Source organism: Hippocampus guttulatus, chromosome 15 (genome assembly GCF_054856545.1).
Source record: "Hippocampus guttulatus isolate MCC_2025c chromosome 15, RoL_Hgut_1.0, whole genome shotgun sequence".
In the NCBI taxonomy this organism is placed as follows: domain Eukaryota; kingdom Metazoa; phylum Chordata; class Actinopteri; order Syngnathiformes; family Syngnathidae; genus Hippocampus; species Hippocampus guttulatus.
This window is the reverse complement of record NC_141275.1, coordinates 8,580,834-8,596,254: the sequence shown is the minus strand read 5'-3', so window position 1 is coordinate 8,596,254 and position 15,421 is coordinate 8,580,834. Positions and strand designations below refer to the sequence as shown.

The 15,421-nt window shown below is 41.5% G+C and overlaps 2 protein-coding genes and 1 long non-coding RNA gene across 7 annotated transcripts; 1 reads left to right on the top strand and 2 right to left on the bottom strand.

Moving 5' to 3' along the window:
• Positions 1-1,023: 1,023 nt before the first annotated feature.
• LOC147193671 (APC membrane recruitment protein 1-like) lies at positions 1,024-6,705 on the bottom strand. 2 transcript variants are annotated; one of them, XM_086131063.1, is made up of 3 exons: positions 6,345-6,705; positions 4,133-5,150; positions 1,024-4,072 (listed from the first exon to the last, which is right to left on the bottom strand). In XM_086131063.1, exons 2-3 carry the CDS (start codon positions 5,136-5,138, stop codon positions 2,025-2,027), a joined length of 3,054 nt encoding a protein of 1,017 aa, XP_085987189.1. In that variant the 5' UTR covers positions 5,139-5,150; positions 6,345-6,705; the 3' UTR covers positions 1,024-2,024. The 2 variants fall into 2 exon arrangements, with proteins under 2 accessions (XP_085987189.1, XP_085987188.1); XM_086131062.1 differs by having other exon boundaries at positions 1,024-5,150.
• Positions 3,949-8,945, top strand: LOC147193670 (uncharacterized). The gene is made up of 3 exons (XR_015103067.1): positions 3,949-4,095; positions 8,332-8,401; positions 8,469-8,945. It is a non-coding gene; the product is annotated as an uncharacterized LOC147193670 (long non-coding RNA).
• Positions 7,542-15,068, bottom strand: gab3 (GRB2 associated binding protein 3). Of its 4 annotated transcripts, none has more exons than XM_086131064.1 (10): positions 14,912-15,068; positions 12,273-12,573; positions 11,343-11,499; positions 10,814-11,259; positions 10,644-10,693; positions 9,546-9,789; positions 9,283-9,412; positions 8,936-9,014; positions 8,458-8,577; positions 7,542-8,370 (listed from the first exon to the last, which is right to left on the bottom strand). In XM_086131064.1, the coding sequence occupies exons 1-10, from the start codon at positions 14,981-14,983 to the stop codon at positions 8,254-8,256; spliced, it is 1,716 nt and encodes a 571-aa protein (XP_085987190.1). In that variant the 5' UTR covers positions 14,984-15,068; the 3' UTR covers positions 7,542-8,253. The 4 variants fall into 4 exon arrangements, with proteins under 4 accessions (XP_085987190.1, XP_085987191.1, XP_085987192.1 ...); XM_086131065.1 differs by having other exon boundaries at positions 9,283-9,373; XM_086131066.1 differs by lacking the exon at positions 8,936-9,014.
• Between the last annotated feature and the right edge of the window lie 353 nt (positions 15,069-15,421).

The following is a 15,421-nucleotide window of genomic DNA, read 5'->3' as shown; positions in this document are numbered from 1 at the left end:
ACAGTACTATTACCGCTGCACTGCTTTTGTGGGCAGTGTTGTCATGCAATGTACATTCCGTACTAATCGGCCACAAATAGGTATACTGGAACATCCATTATATCCAGTGTTTGCCGACCTCCTCTGAGCCAAGGCACACGTTTTAACATTAGTAGAGTCTCACGGCCCACCACCAGACAAAATTCACGAAAAGGACACAGTGAACCCACTGCATATTCTGTTTGGCATTTGCAAAATTGCCGATCTGTTTTGCTCACGGTGAAGCAATAAAATTAATTTGGCACCATGTTAGTGCTGAGGCGAGTTGAGGAGCTTCATTTAGACAAAAGGAGTTCTTTGCCGCCCTGTTTTGGCATCTGTAGACAACTAGAGTACAGTATAAAACTTTTTAGAGGGGTCATTGATTACTCAGGTTTGCACTATTCGTGTCAGGACTTGGCCCCTATCACCGATAAATTCACAAACATTTGTAAAAAAAAAAAAGGTATGGAATGATGACAGTGACAAGTATCGATAACCAAAAGCCTGTCTCTGAGTCAGGATTGCACATACTTCTTTGACTGCAATTACTGTACTATTTGCCAATTTTAGGAGTCATACTTTTCAGACAATTGAAGTAAAATTGGATAATTTTTTTTCCAGCGCACCCAGTGATCTTTCACGGCAAACTAATGAGTGTTAACTAAGGCTCAGGATCCAGGATGCTGTTTATACATAATGAATCAGACAATTGTTTTGTCACAGAACTTTTCAATTTTATGTTTGGTGCTGTAATTTTGCACCTTTTGGAGCAGTTTCTCATATAGTCGTCCGTCTTTCTGTCTTGTTCACATGTAAACATAATTACCTAAAGTAAAAAGCTACATTTGGGGATAAATACCCAGGCTTTATGCATGTGAATTTCATTGTCTATAGGTGGTTATGTAAAACTCGAATCACTCTTCTAGTCAAGAGTGCACTTAAAAGAAAAGAAAAATGAGTGGGCCGGCAGACAGGAATATACCCGAACAGGAAAATGACAAATTTAAATTCAGGTAAGTCTTTTTTGTTGTCGTTTACTTTAAGGCAGTGCTCAAATTGACAAAACAGATTTTCCAAAATAACAGATAAAACTGAAGCCATAATCGACAAGTTTTAACAGCATTTTCAGTACAGTCCTACAAGGTACAAATGGCTGAAATATAAATACAAAACATTCCATGACATTTGTTCATGACACGAGAAAAAAACAAGTCACCCGATCAACGAAACGTGAAATTCACATGATATGGACATGAGGCAGGGATTTCTATTCAAACCACATTCCTTCTAATGCAAAAAAAATGTGCATAAATTGTGCCAGTATTCTGCTTTTGCACTGCACAGGCAGTTGAGCAGCATTCCACTCATGTGCTCCACAAATAAACCAGCTTTATCCTGCCATACTATCTACACTAATGGTAGTTGAATGTGCAAGGACTACGACTCCACCGTTACAATTTCAATACCACAATCGAAACTAACAACAGACTTTCAGTACTGCAAACCAAGCGATTACATTCTTGTGACGATAGTCACAAAAGTGTTGCAAACCAAACGACTACATTCTTGTGACGATAGTCACAAAGTGTTCTCTTTAAAAAAACAACAACCTTGACCTTGAAATGAGGTGAACCAAAACAGAAAAAAACCCTACAAATTTAAGAAAGCTGCACTGTAGTACAGAAGCAAATGTGATCAAGTAAGAGATTTAAGAGGCAACTGGTGTTTGATGTAAACCAGGCTGATGAGGAGGCTTCAGATAAAGCTCAGCAACAGATGAAACCTGGATATAAGGGAAACATGAGATTGATTTGTAAAACATGCTTGGTGATGCCACGCTGTGAAACCATTCGGCTGTCTTAATTCAACATGACTGGGTTTTGACTCCAATTTCAATTTTTGTGCAGTAAATTTCAAATGGATTGTTCAAGTAAGCCATAATTGATCACAAAGAGTAACACGTAAAGACCAATCAATGGCGCCTCATTGCCCTGCCAACCGTATTATTGGGAGCCTTTCAATTTCAAGGTCATTTTGGGAAGTTTGTTGCCGGCTGCGGGGTTTGTCGCATCTATGTGCGGGTCTTCCGTCGGCACACCCGCCCTGCGAGGACTTCCGGGATGAGACATTCTATCCATATTCACTGTTTGTCCGCTTTGACCAAACTGCATGTTATACGACTGCCAATCGGCAGCGGCTTTGCGAAACGCATCCTCATCTGAACCGTACGACGTGTCTATTCCTGAATAAACAAAGGTGCTGTGAGGTAAACAAGAATCTGACGGCAAGGGGAGGTGGCACGGCCGACTGTAAAGCTCTGCGTCTGGCGACATGACATCACAAGACATTGGCACATCAGAATGAAGGTGGGCTTCACCGTCAGGTAAGCCCCCGCTGAATGTATCAGAAAATATGTTACGTTTCTCAACCGATGCAGTGATGTCCTCGTCAGTCAAAGGAAAGCGTAAAGCCATTTCTGAGCGACTTTGCCACGGTACGGCCATAGCACTGCCACCATCTGTCACCTCTGATGAGGACATCAGTACATTCTTTTCACAATATGCTGAAGGATGACTCTCAGGGTCTCCTTCGGCTTTAGGACAGCAAAGGGTAGCAGCTCTGCTCTCTCTGCATGCACTCGGCATCTGCAACTGAAGGCTTTCCGTGTCCAGAGACCGACTCCTCCTGTCTAGGGACAAGGGATTGGACATGGACTGGCTTAGTCTTGTAAGGCCAAGGTGCCGTGGAAGACTCGCAATGGCCCACGTGTTACTGATGAGACTCTGCTCATACAGATCTAACATTTGATAGTCGCATTCAGCAAATGCATCTTTTTGGAGGTAGCTGTCTTCAAATTCCTGATAGGGTGACGAAATGTCCTCCTCCAGCTCCATGTGAATCTGCTCCTCGTATTCCCCCTCGTTATGCGTGTCCACTACATCGAACGTGACGATGGTGGGTAAGGCCTCCATATTTGGAGTGAAGGCGGTGCTCGTCTCCAAGACGTCCACGCTCGCGTTGTGCAAGTTGCACAGCAGCTGAGAGTTTTTCTCATAGTTTACAAGCGCTTGGGAGAAACAAACGGTGTGGCTTTCATCCAAACAACTGTTACAATCCGGAGAATGGGAACCGACATTTCCGAACGGCAGTGCAACAGGCTTGTTTTCCTCTGGATGTAGCTCTTTGGGATCACATAACGTTTTAAAATCTGGGTCAGATGGATTTGCAAATGACAAGTTGCTGTGCCTCGTCTTACAGTCAACATTTATAGTAGTTGGGGAAGCGAGCTCAGTTCCCTTTTCATTCAATTCACCTGCCTCCAAATTCTTGCTAAGCGCTGCCTGTGATTTTGAATTCAAATTACAATTCTTCTTCCAGTCAATTTCTTGCGGAGATACTGTATTTCGTGTCAATTTGAAGGGCTTGCATGCGCTTTGCACCTCAATCAAATCCTGCACTTTATACTGTTCGGCACTTGGTAGTCGTTTCATCTCAGAGAAAACAGAATCGGGGACATCCATTTGCTCAGTCCGTTTGGAACTCGGCAGTCTGGGTTTGCTTTCATGATGTGGACTGACAAGACTCTCATCAGTCGCAAACAGTTCATAGAGGGCATCCCCGCTGTAACTGTCCCTGGGTAATCTGTTTGTCTGTCTTAGCCGGTCTGTTCTGTCCTGTCCTTCATCTGGAGCCGGGGTAGTAGAATCATAGTAGCCCTCGTCACTATTAGGAACCGATTCTTGATGCTCACTTTGGGGTGTCAACACATCAGCTGAAGTGTTTGAGGTGCTGGCTTGCTGTTCGCTGTCCATATTGTGCGATGGAATTATGCTGGCACTCACATCCATGAAGTCCTGGTTGCAAGGACAGTGAAGTTCCTCAGATGCATTATTTTCCCAGAAATCGTGGAGACACTGTTCGTCGAAATCTTCAGGGGAGGCCATTTCTTCACCGCCGCCCTGGAACGTGAGAAAGCAGGAGGTCCGCTTTCCTCCATTTCTACTTCTTTCTCCAGAAACCGGCGTCTCTGTGATGCCGTCAACCTCTTGATCTGCAATGATGTCCCCGCAACCAGTGAGTGAATCGAAGCTCTTAAGTGAGGCGACCTCACCGTAAATCAGGTTCAGTTGATCAGATGAGCCAGTCGGTGTTTCGGACTTCAGTGTAGGATCTGGCATCATCTCAAGTAACAGACAAGGCTCACTCTGTCCTCTCCCGCTCTCCTTGTATTCGCTGGAAACCACAGCCATCGAATTTATTTCATCTATTTGATCAAGACATGATTGAGTATCACACGCAATCGGAGTGTTTTCTTGGTCGCAACTCTTCTCTAAGGTTACGACTTCAGTGCTGTTACATTCAGGTGCCAGTGAACTATCACACATAGCATTTGCAAAATCAGGCACATCCGGTTCAGATTCCAGGCACTGTGTGACATTCTGGTCAGGGTTGCTCTGGACAGGAGGCATCGCTTTAGGGCAGTGAGGAGAGGACATTGCAATCATTTCCGTTTTGTCTGAGCCATTCCTATGGTTTTTGTGATGTTTAAAACTACTAAAAAAACTTTTCAAACCCCGTTTCTGTCTAGTGAGGGACTGAGATTTCTGTTCGTTGGGCAAACTACATTCATTACAATGCAGGTTTTCATTGCAGTCACTCTGGTTGAGGTACTCGAAGTCCCCAGTGGAGGTGGATGCACCTCTCGGGCTGTCATCGTGACTTATTTGGCTTAGCCCATCATGAGTTTTGCTTTTGTAGAGTCCCTTCTTAGAAGTCCACTTGCTCTGGTTTTTACTCCTTCCTCCGAAAAAGCTCGGTAAGAGACACATGCTTTTGCGAACTCCGAAGAATGTAAGCGCAGTCCTAAATTTTCCAGATTTTGGGGCTTTCTCGATAGAAGTTGCTTTATCTGGAAGATGCTCTTCTGCAACGTCAGGACGGCCACATTTAGGAAGGGATCCCGAAATTGTCTCCAAGTCCCCGGTGTCACTTGGGAGCTTGTCAACGTCACGAGAAGCCATTGCCAGCTTGTTTACAAAATCATGACTTTCTGAGGTTGTTTGAGCAGAATGTCCACACCCAGCAGTGTGGTTCACTTGTGTCACTTCCTCATCCATCCATCAGGAGTCCTACAGTGAAAGATATGGAACCATTACTGTGGTGTTTTCATATCAAAATTGCTGAAGTGAAATTTGGCTAACTATGGCCTTGAGCAAGTTTTTATTATTTGAACTCTTTTCATCAACTACACTAAAAAAATAAAATAAAATAATAATAATAACCGTGGCTTGCCAGGTATGATCATCATCGCCAACAATTAAGTGTATTAGTTTAAGTGTTCATCAAGAGCAAGACAGTGGTGTTATTCCGATTTATTTTTATTTTTTTTGTGATTTAATATTATTACACTGTAAGATGTGGTTTGAACATCATTAGCACTGGGCTTGAATATCCATTCATCTATTTTCCATGCAGCTTCTCCCCATTAGGGTAGCAGATAGCTGGAGCCTATCCACAAAAATTAATAACTCAATTAATATGTATTGCATATTTAGTAATTAAAAGAAATACATTATGTGCTCAGTAGGCCTCTAATTCAATTGTAAATAAATCTGCAGTTTACTTTACTTACAATCCCCTCTAAACACATTGGACGGCAAGGTCATTTTTTTTATTTTTGTTGTAAACTAAGGACTAAGGTTTCAGATCAACAAATGAATATGAAACAAAAGTTGAGGAATCCCGTTTTTATTTAAACAAAGAAATCAACAACCTCGTAAAGTGAACGGGTTGAAGGCTTGATGCAGTTATTGCAATTTAGGTTAATGCCACCAAATATTAAATGTTATTCACTTTAGATTCTCAATGAAAATACCATGAAATAAAAGCTGGACTTGTCTTCACTTTTCAAAAACAACAAAGGAATTTACCTTGCAGTTCCAATTCTTTAGGAGGGGGCTGTATATTTGTATTTATTTTGACAGACAATATTAATCAATGGATTGTAGCAGGGACGAACAAAATAGAACTACGGTAATGTACCTGCATGGAAGAATGACAAATGTTGCCCATAAAGTAGAACATTGTTCGAATGAGTAGAGAATATAAAAGCACATTAAATAATGCAACAGGCTGCAACGACGCAGCTAAAGTCACATTGCATAGAGAAGCTTGGCTAAAATATGTAGAAACATATTTATGAATAGGTTATTGCAAAGATGTGCTGACACGGTCAATTCTATCCTGGCGTACAGGGAATGACAAACTACTTTACATTAAAGATGTATTGTGAGATAATTGGGAAAGTCTGTAAACAAACTTACCTGCTGCAGCCAAAATCTCCCATCACGTACCCCAACGCAAGGTTTCCGGCATCACGAACTTTATTTTAATTTCTCGCTTCAAGCGTTCTCATCGTAGATGAGACGTTAAAGCCCAAAGCGCATTGACTTGCTTTGCGCTAACGCAACCTTTCGCTAGCACCCGCTGCCTGCTAACAGGCTAAAATCCGTCACCGGCGTGTAAATTCCACGGTTAGTAACGACAATCCCGCCTATTGGGGAAAGGCAAAAAAGCAGGGGTGTTGTGACTGTGATCAATCGGGCTATTGCGTGGCGATTTCACTTGAGACGTTCAGCAAAGACGCCAACGTTAAAGGCTACAACAACAGTCCGCTGAGTCCAGTCGGCGCATGTTAGTGACGCAACACGTGTGAACAACTGTTCTTCAGCCTGGGCAGTGAGTGCATAGAAATGGGGCAGTGGTTCTCAGCAATTCCCCACTGTAGCAAAGTCGCGACCCACTTGTTTGGATATTAAGAACAATAAATAATATGTTTTTTTCCCAAAAGACTGCAATAGACACGCACTGTATATAATTTATAAAAAATGACGATGCATACATGGTTAAACTGCATTTTCCAACACATAATAAAGTGAGCATTAAAATCGTAACTGCTTGATAAAAAGCGAATAAAGTTAAATTCGTTATTGCTTTGGCTAAATCTGAAGAGCCCAGGCGAGCCAGTTTAAATGCAGAGGTGGCAAAAGCATTCTGTAAATTCAGTCCCTTCCCAAAGTATTGGAAGGTCAAAATAAATTCCTTTGTTTCGTCTTATGTTTCAGATTAAAATATGAATATGAGACGAAATTTGAGACGTCCAGATTTTATTTTATGGTATTTACATCTAGATGTGTACTGTAACACAAATGAGGACACAGCACCTTGTTTGAAGCCAAAAACTGCATCAAGCCTGTGACTCATTGAGTTCACCAGATCGTTTCATCCTTCATTTGAAATTATTTTCCAGGCCTTTACTGCAGTCTATTTAAGTTCTTGTTTGTTTCTGGGGGTTTCTCCCTTCAGTCTCCTCTTGAGGTCAAAGGCATGCTATATAGGGTTAGTCTGGTGATTGATTTGGCCGATGTAAGACATTTCAATTATAAGTGGATGCACACTTGTGCACCAACATCTCAGTTGTTTAACTACCTCCCAAAAAGATTAAATAAAATCCAATTGAGTTGTTGCAATATGTTTTTTTAATTGTTTTATAACACAAAACATGGCATTTGAACAGGGGTGTGCAGACTTTTTTTTTTGGAATGTTGTCTTGTCATCTACAGAGGTGGAATAAGCAGTATAGTCGATGGATTGATGGAATTCAATATTTATGAGCAGAGTGGCAGTGGAGTGTTTAGCGCAATTGTCTCACAGTGAGAGATCTCAGCCTCGATCTTCTTGGGTTTGCATGTTCTCCTCATGTTTTCTCCATGCACTCCAGCTCTGGGCAAATCTGGCATACTTTTTGAACACTCTAAAATTGTCAATGCAGTAAACATGAGTGGAATTTATTTTGGGGGGAGGGTGGCCGGGGTGTCTATACAGGATGTGCCCTGTGATTGTCTAGCAACCACTTCAGGGTGTATACTGCTGCCCAAAGTGACTCGAATTAGTTTTGAGGGATGTTAGTTCATAGAAAATAGATGAATGGAACAGTCATGAAAGTAAATGCTAGGCAGCAAATCCTTGTGTGATTCAGGTCATTCCGAAATTCTTCGCAAATACATACAAAAACATTATGCTACATTTCAGACCAGTGAGAACTCATGAAACAGATTAACTGTAATTTTTCCAGTGCAAGTTCAAGCTGCTGAAGCTTTTGCTTCAATATTATTTCTGTGAATATCAGACCAACCAAAACAATGTTTGACATTTACATTGGGTCTTTGCCACTTATGTTTTGGACTGTCGCACATCTATCCATTCCATCTTGGTGTTTTGTAATGCCTGAGTCTTCTTCTCATCCACCAGCACGTAATCCACCCGGTGTTCATCAGACAGAAGAGGCTTCTGTGGAGACACATGAGCAGAATCATGTGAGGTAAATGTCAAAGGTCAAGTTGAATATCCCCACTGTGGTTGTGTCATCCATTGCACCTTCTGGACAGGAGAAGGAGAACCTGAATTGAAATCCAGTGACAAGTAGTCAAGGTTTGATCGTCTTGCCCAAGGTTGAACGACTCCTTCGACATTGAGGGAGAAGTGTTTTCTTGACTCCTGCCATTAGAGAAATAGCTGAAGATCTGAAGAGTCATCAATCTTCCAAGTTTATGGTACATAAAAAAACACACATTTCTATTGCAATGGTTGAGCTGCTGCAGAGCTAAAACAAACAAAAAATAAAAAATAAAAAACGGCCAAATATAAAGAAGAGGGACATTAGTGCATTGATGACTGTTATTTTATTTTATTTTTTTAATGCAAAGCTATATAATACAGACCTACATTATGGGAAATTATGAGAATTACCATTATGTCATTCTGTAACCTGTATTTTAGTGAAGGCTTAAATGTGTGCAACCCATACACACTTAAATGTGATGAGAATATGTTGTTCCTTCAAAATATATTTTACCATTGTGGCACAGTTTGGGTCTTCTTCATCTGTGTCCCCATTCTCGAGACTTCCTTCATAAGTTCCAGAAAAGTTGAAACTACAGCAAAAAAAAAAAAAAAAAAAAAAAAATTGAATGAAGAATCTTCTTAGCTGTGTTTTGGTCATTTATTTAAATAGCCTCTTAAGTGTTGGAAGTCAAATGTTATTGTACCCCAATTTGTAAATTCAATAAAAACTTGAATTTTTTTTCTTTAAATAGCAACTCTTTAAAAATCCAATATCTATGTTTACATTACAAAATATATTTTTTAAATGACATAACATACATGAATAAACCTCAAGATGCAAGTTCCAATCAGTCTCACCATGAATCAGTCTTTGTTCTGCTCAAAGGATGATGAGCGGGACATTCAGTGATTGTCGAGAGGCCTCTCAAATCAAGAGGTGGGGGTCGAGCTGTGAATCCAGAGAGGACAGCAAGGTCTTTAATATGGTCTGAAATGCAAACAGAGGTCTGACATTTGCATTAACAACTGCCTATTTTTAGCAAAGCCCCAAAAGATTACTCCAATTGGGTGCAGTACCTTATGCACAAGCTTCAAAACATTCAGACCGCTGTCACGTTTACCTCTCCTCAAGCAAGGTTTAAGATGTCGGTGTATCGGAGGAGGTGGAAATTCTCCCGGTTGGCACATGAGGGAGCTGAGGGTCTTTGAGGCCTTGACTTTGCTGTTTGTATCGGGAATGCTGATGGGGCTCATGGGAATGTAAGCATCACCTTCAACGGTGCTAACACATGAAGATATGGAAACCATGGGGATGTAGGACTCGTCTTGCTGGCTTTGAACCTGTGTGGTATTTAAAGAGGACTTCTGAAAGACAGAGATCACAAGGGAATCCGGATGTCACTCATCTAAAGTGGGGAAGATGTGTGGCCACACAGTGGTGTTCAGTCTATTGTCTCATGTAGTGGCCCGGGGCACTTACTCAACCGCAGAGGCGTCTATGAGGAGTGAGACCATGTCTGTAGTGCAGGTAGTTTGTGCTGGCCATGATGTCGGTTAAAATGGCAAAAAGAATTTGAGTTTGTATATGTGTGAAAATTTGGAGAAAAAAAAATACACTGTGGTCAGTTGTTTTTAGGATAGCCTTAATTTGTGTTTCAGCAGTATCGAGATTATGAAACACCTTTCGGTGAACGTCAAGTATACCCTACGCTGCATTCATATGAGGTCAGCATTTTATTTGTTGTTCTCATAATGCTGACTGACTAGAATGCCACTCTATAGACTTTGTTTAAAAAGATGCATTTTAGGACTCTACATTATCCATAGGTGTGAATGTGAGTGTGGATGGTAGTCAGCTGAGATTGGCTCCAGCCGAACGGTGACCCTTGTGGGAAGAGGAGCCTTGTCGAAAATGCTTGGGGAAGTGTAAAAGCTTTGTTTGTCTATGATCCTTTGTGAACGTGCACTACCAGTCAAGACGTTGGCACTGTGCTGTTATTTTGCGTGTTATCTGACATTTTTCTTCTTATGCTTATCACTGAAAAGAAAATGCTGTGTTCAATTTAATCTATTTTATTTTGTCAAGTGGTTGTCGCCAATACAATCATCTGGATCTACATACATTGTTAAAGTACTTGTATATTCTATTTATGTCAAACTGGCCTCACTCCATCATTCAATAGACCGAGCTTGTGCTGCCCATGGCATGATTGTCTTACCAAATTAAGAGTCTGCCTTCTATTCCCTGTTGATCTGCTGTCAGCATCTCCTGAAAAAAAAAAGAAACTGCTGAATACAAACTATTTCCCCATCTGGCCACGTCAGTTTGCATGCTGCCCCAGAATACCGCAAAGAGGACTTTCAATCAGATTTTCCTCTCAAAGCATACCAATCGTGAAATGGTCCAGGCTCGACAATGATGTCCTCCGGGAAAGCAGTGCAACATGTTTTGGGAAATGCCGTGCACTCATTGCCCTCGGCCTGCGAATGCCTTCATCAGACAGATGGTTCGGTTTAGGTGGCAGCGGAGGAGGTGTTTGCCTGTCATTCGCGGACTCGAATGACGCACAGGAGTACGGTTTGTCAAATCGGAAGACGCTCATGGCACAGAGGTGCAGCGGAGATGAGGAAGGTGGTGCGAGGGAACTACATGGAGCGCTGAGAGGAGGGTTGCTCAGCATCCCATGTGCAAAAGGAGATGGACTGAGGCGAAACTGAGAAATGCAGTGAAATGATGAGGAATCACTGCAGGGAGGGGAGGGCACGATGTCCTTGAAAACATCTTCTGTCGACTTCTGCTCCAAAGAGGTCTCTGAGTTTGAAAAACTGCTATGTCTGCAGATACAAGGATGTCAAAATCAATGAAAAATATCAACTTTTTTTCATCTCGTGATTTTGTGTGAGAGGTTTTTACATGCCTACAAGTGCTTCCACTCCCCGCCCCGCATTGTGAAAGGACAAGATAATCTGGTGGGTGACTGGAGTCCTGATGACTTGACTGAGACACCCGGTCAGAGCTGTCACTTGACGGCTGAAGTGAGGTCGAAGTGTGAGGAAAGCCTTTTTCTGAACTTCCTGTTGAGAAAAAAACAACAACAACAACGGACAAGTGGCACTGAGAATGTGTTGTTTCTGAAGTTGTACTAGCACAAAGGTGACAAGAGTGACACCAAAAGGCAAACTAGTGCAACTCTCGCACAAAAAAAAATATATATGCAAAGCTGGATTTTTATTTTATTTTTTTATTATGAAGTATATGAAGGTGATCGCTCTCTTTATTCTCTCTTCATTGTCTCTTTTATTTGAATAATTCCTACTTGGGTCGTCAAGTTGGACCGTCTTCAGAAATTCAAGGCCTTCTCTTCAAAAGGTACAGCACACACACACACACACACACACACACACACACACACACACACACACACACACACACACACACACACACACACACACACACACACACCAACGCAAACATCTTTGCATATTGTCATAAAAGATTTCAGCTACAATCGATACAAGCTTTTACAGTATATTTTTCACTCATTATGAAGGGAACTGAAGCTGAACTCTTGACAATGATCAACCAAAAGCCAAAAGGTCAAACGTCAACAGCAAACAAGAACAATCCAGTTGACTCGATTCAACCTTTGCCTTTCTAGACGATTGCTTTAAATTACACAAACCTTGTTCAAGGCACGTTGACGGTACTGACGATTTCATTAAATGCATGTCAAATGACAACAAAGTCATTGTATCATACCCTCTTGAACTGAGCCGTACCATATCGAATGGAATGGCCACCGGGTTGAACGAGAGAGAGAAAGCTTTGCATGATAACTGTTCCGTACCTGCGTCGTCATGGTTGCCAAACTGGCAAATGTGACTGATGCTGCTGATCCAGCTGTTCATCTCCTCTTCAGTCTTGGCCACCAGGTAGAACATACGAGCAGAGGTTTTCACCACAAAGAGATGCTTCTCTGTCAAGTCACGCTTTATCCCAAGTTGCCCATTCAGCATTTCCACCTCGCACTCTTTCAGGTCAATGGTGCGGATTGGCTTTTTGGAACTTTTACTTTGGTAGTATTCCAACACATCGGGGTTACCGCTCATGCGCCCTCTTCGCAAGACAAACCAACGTTTTCTCCATGCCTGCAGGAGAGAAGGTGAATTTGCCCTTTGGCCCGTTTTCCAAATACAATTCTGGGTATCATACATTGAGACAGTCTACTGGTACAGTAATGAAACACCCATCAGCACCTTTTTAGTCATGAGCATGCAGTCATGGGAACTAGATCACAGCTTACTTGGCAACTTTAAATTCAATTTTTTTTTGTACGGTCACTAAGCGGAACATTTTGCTCAAATTCCCCACATAGAAGAGGAAGTTGACTGTATTTAGCAGAAAATGTTTGACACAACAAAAGAAAGACATATGTACTACTTCAAAATTGATGGCTGCTCTCTAATTGGGAAACAAGACTGAAAATAGTTTTAACACATATTTCATAGCAGAACTACATGTTGGATGTGACTCCTGCTGCATTTCATCATCAGACATTAGATTTTTCTAAGTGTCACATTCTAAATTGACAGGAACTTTAACGCTGAGCGCTTAATTGTACTCGGCATTTTCACACTTGGTTTTGTGGCTTCGTTTTCATCAACTTTTTTTCTTTGTGTGAGACTTATCTGCTCCTGCACGTCAGTTGGTACCAGGAAGTGGTGAGACTAACCACAATTCTTATCAATACCGCCCAATTTATGGGAAAGTAAGACCAATGTTGGTAATCATCTGACCTTTTGAGAGATTGGCATACTTCAAATAAGAATTTCCTTTCACTATGCTGTGGCTTTCAAAGAAGCATGCTAATGTTTGAGCAAATGATGCACTATAACATCTAGAAGGATTATGGAGGGGCGGGGTGGACCCGATTGAATTCAAGTTAATTTTCCAATTGAATTTAAAGTAACTTCAGGTGCAAATACAATTACATTGAACCACCAGTAGCTTATTGCAGCCAGTTTGATAAAACAGGCAGATCAATTGTATGATCAGATAGTTACTTTTTTTTTTCATGCTTTTACATCATCACTCCGGCATCAGTAGAGCCACCCGGAATATAATAATGCCACCAATGTCCCATCTGTTCATCATCCTGCATGAATCAAAATGTGGCCTATAAACTAACAAACAAAACAAATATGCTCCCTTCAAAACATGTTGATACAAACGTTTGTGACCACTTTAACCTATAGTGGCATTCTAGTGAGATAAAGTCACGAGAGCTTTGCAAGCAACACGTTGATGATGGGTGCCTCTCTAGTATGATGAACGTGTAATTGAAGAGTCATCCACATACAATTCGACACGGTATGCAGGAAAATTTATGTTTGTACAAAATTAGGCCTAAATCATTGTGGGTTGGACCTGAGACAAACAAAGTCTTAAGTCTTTTCACGCAGAGACTGCAACAGAACAACAATTTGGGAAGCTTTTGATGTCAAGGATGAAGAATGGCCCGCGGTCAGACACGGCCTGTGGGGACATTTGAGCTACACCACAATTCCAATTCTTAAAACAAATGAAACATCAGAGGAACTAAGAGTCCATCATCATTTGGCAACTTTTTTTTTCAACATTTGTTCAATCATTGCATTATATGTTTTCATAAATGAAGTCTCGCCCATAGACGACTTCATAGAAACTGAACTGGCGCCTGATAGGAACAAAGTTCCCTACCCTTGCTTTATGTCATCTGATCCCATTCCATCATATAAACCAAGATAACAGATATTTTCATACTGCTGAGGGTATTTGAATAATAAGACACGCTGCGCTCATCAACATGCCTGGAATCTGTCATCTGGCACCAGAAGAACTGCTCTGGTGTCCTTCAATAAGTTTCTTTTTCTCGCCTTCAAACAACACAGACCTTCTACCGCACTTGTTTTGACAAATTTCCCTCCTCCTCCTTTTCGCACAGAGGAAGTGCAAGCAGCCCATCAAAAAGCAGGACTATTTCTGCTTGCTGCTCATGACTGATGTCTGGCTGGGCTGACATGACTTCCCATGTTTCACAATGCACGTGCTCCTTGTACCCAAAAGATGCAGTCAGTGGCTAAGCCCAAGATCACATGACCCCAACAACTGTATGCCGATCGAGGCGACGTGCTGTTTACGATTTTATTTGTTGCACAAGTTGTTTTCCATGATTTGTGATTTATTGCTCCTGTCATAATTACATGTCATAATAACGGTAAGAATGAGGAGAAAAGAATAGAAAGGAGCCTGAAATGCAGCTATGAGAATACATGGATATATTTCAAATCATTAATATATACATACTGTATAGAGAATGCACACGGACAGACAGACACACACACACACTGTCGCGCAAGACTCAATAGCACAGGGTGGCATTTCTGCTGTCAGGCTGCTGCAGTGGTACGAAACAAAAACAAATGTCCGGTGTGTGCTTCTACTCACAAATCGCTTGAGTTTTTTCTCCGGGGGAGATTTAATGAGCCAGCCAGAGCAGACCACATCCCCAGCACTCATCTTGACTGCAGAGCGTGTCGTCCTCTATGCTGCTGCTGCTGCTGCAACTGCTGCTGTTGCTGTTGCTGTGAAACTGAGAGCAAGCATATCCTGTGTTCTGGTATTCAGCCCAGCCACTCCAAAAGGAGGAAGTCAAAAAATTGATTACACTAACAGAGAAAAGAGGAGTGAAAGAATCATTTGTTTACGTTACCAAGAAAGGGTGAAGCTTTTCAAATAAAAACTGAAAACTAAGCAGGGGACGGTGAAGTAGTACTGATAAGGGACAAACTCAATACCCTGCTGTTGAAAGACTTTATCCTGAATGCATTGTTTACTTTTTCTAGTATATGACATTTCTGAATATTTTTGTGCAAGTGTGATATACAATCATTGCTGACATATGAAGATCAGTAAATAATATGATAGGACTCCATTTAATTCAAGTCATGAAAACAA

What these genes read in the sequence shown, in the direction of transcription:
- LOC147193671 (XM_086131062.1), bottom strand. Translation starts at nt 5,138, where the DNA reads ATGGATGAGGAAGTGACACAAGTGAACCACACTGCTGGGTGTGGACAT.
- gab3 (XM_086131064.1), bottom strand. Translation starts at nt 14,983, where the DNA reads ATGAGTGCTGGGGATGTGGTCTGCTCTGGCTGGCTCATTAAATCTCCC. An exon ending in GGGAGTGGAAGCACTTGTAG is followed by an intron (nt 11,260 to 11,342) that starts GCATGTAAAAAC and finishes TTGTATCTGCAG; the next exon opens with ACATAGCAGTTTTTCAAACT. An exon ending in TAAACCTTGCTTGAGGAGAG is followed by an intron (nt 9,413 to 9,545) that starts GTAAACGTGACA and finishes TTTGCATTTCAG; the next exon opens with ACCATATTAAAGACCTTGCT.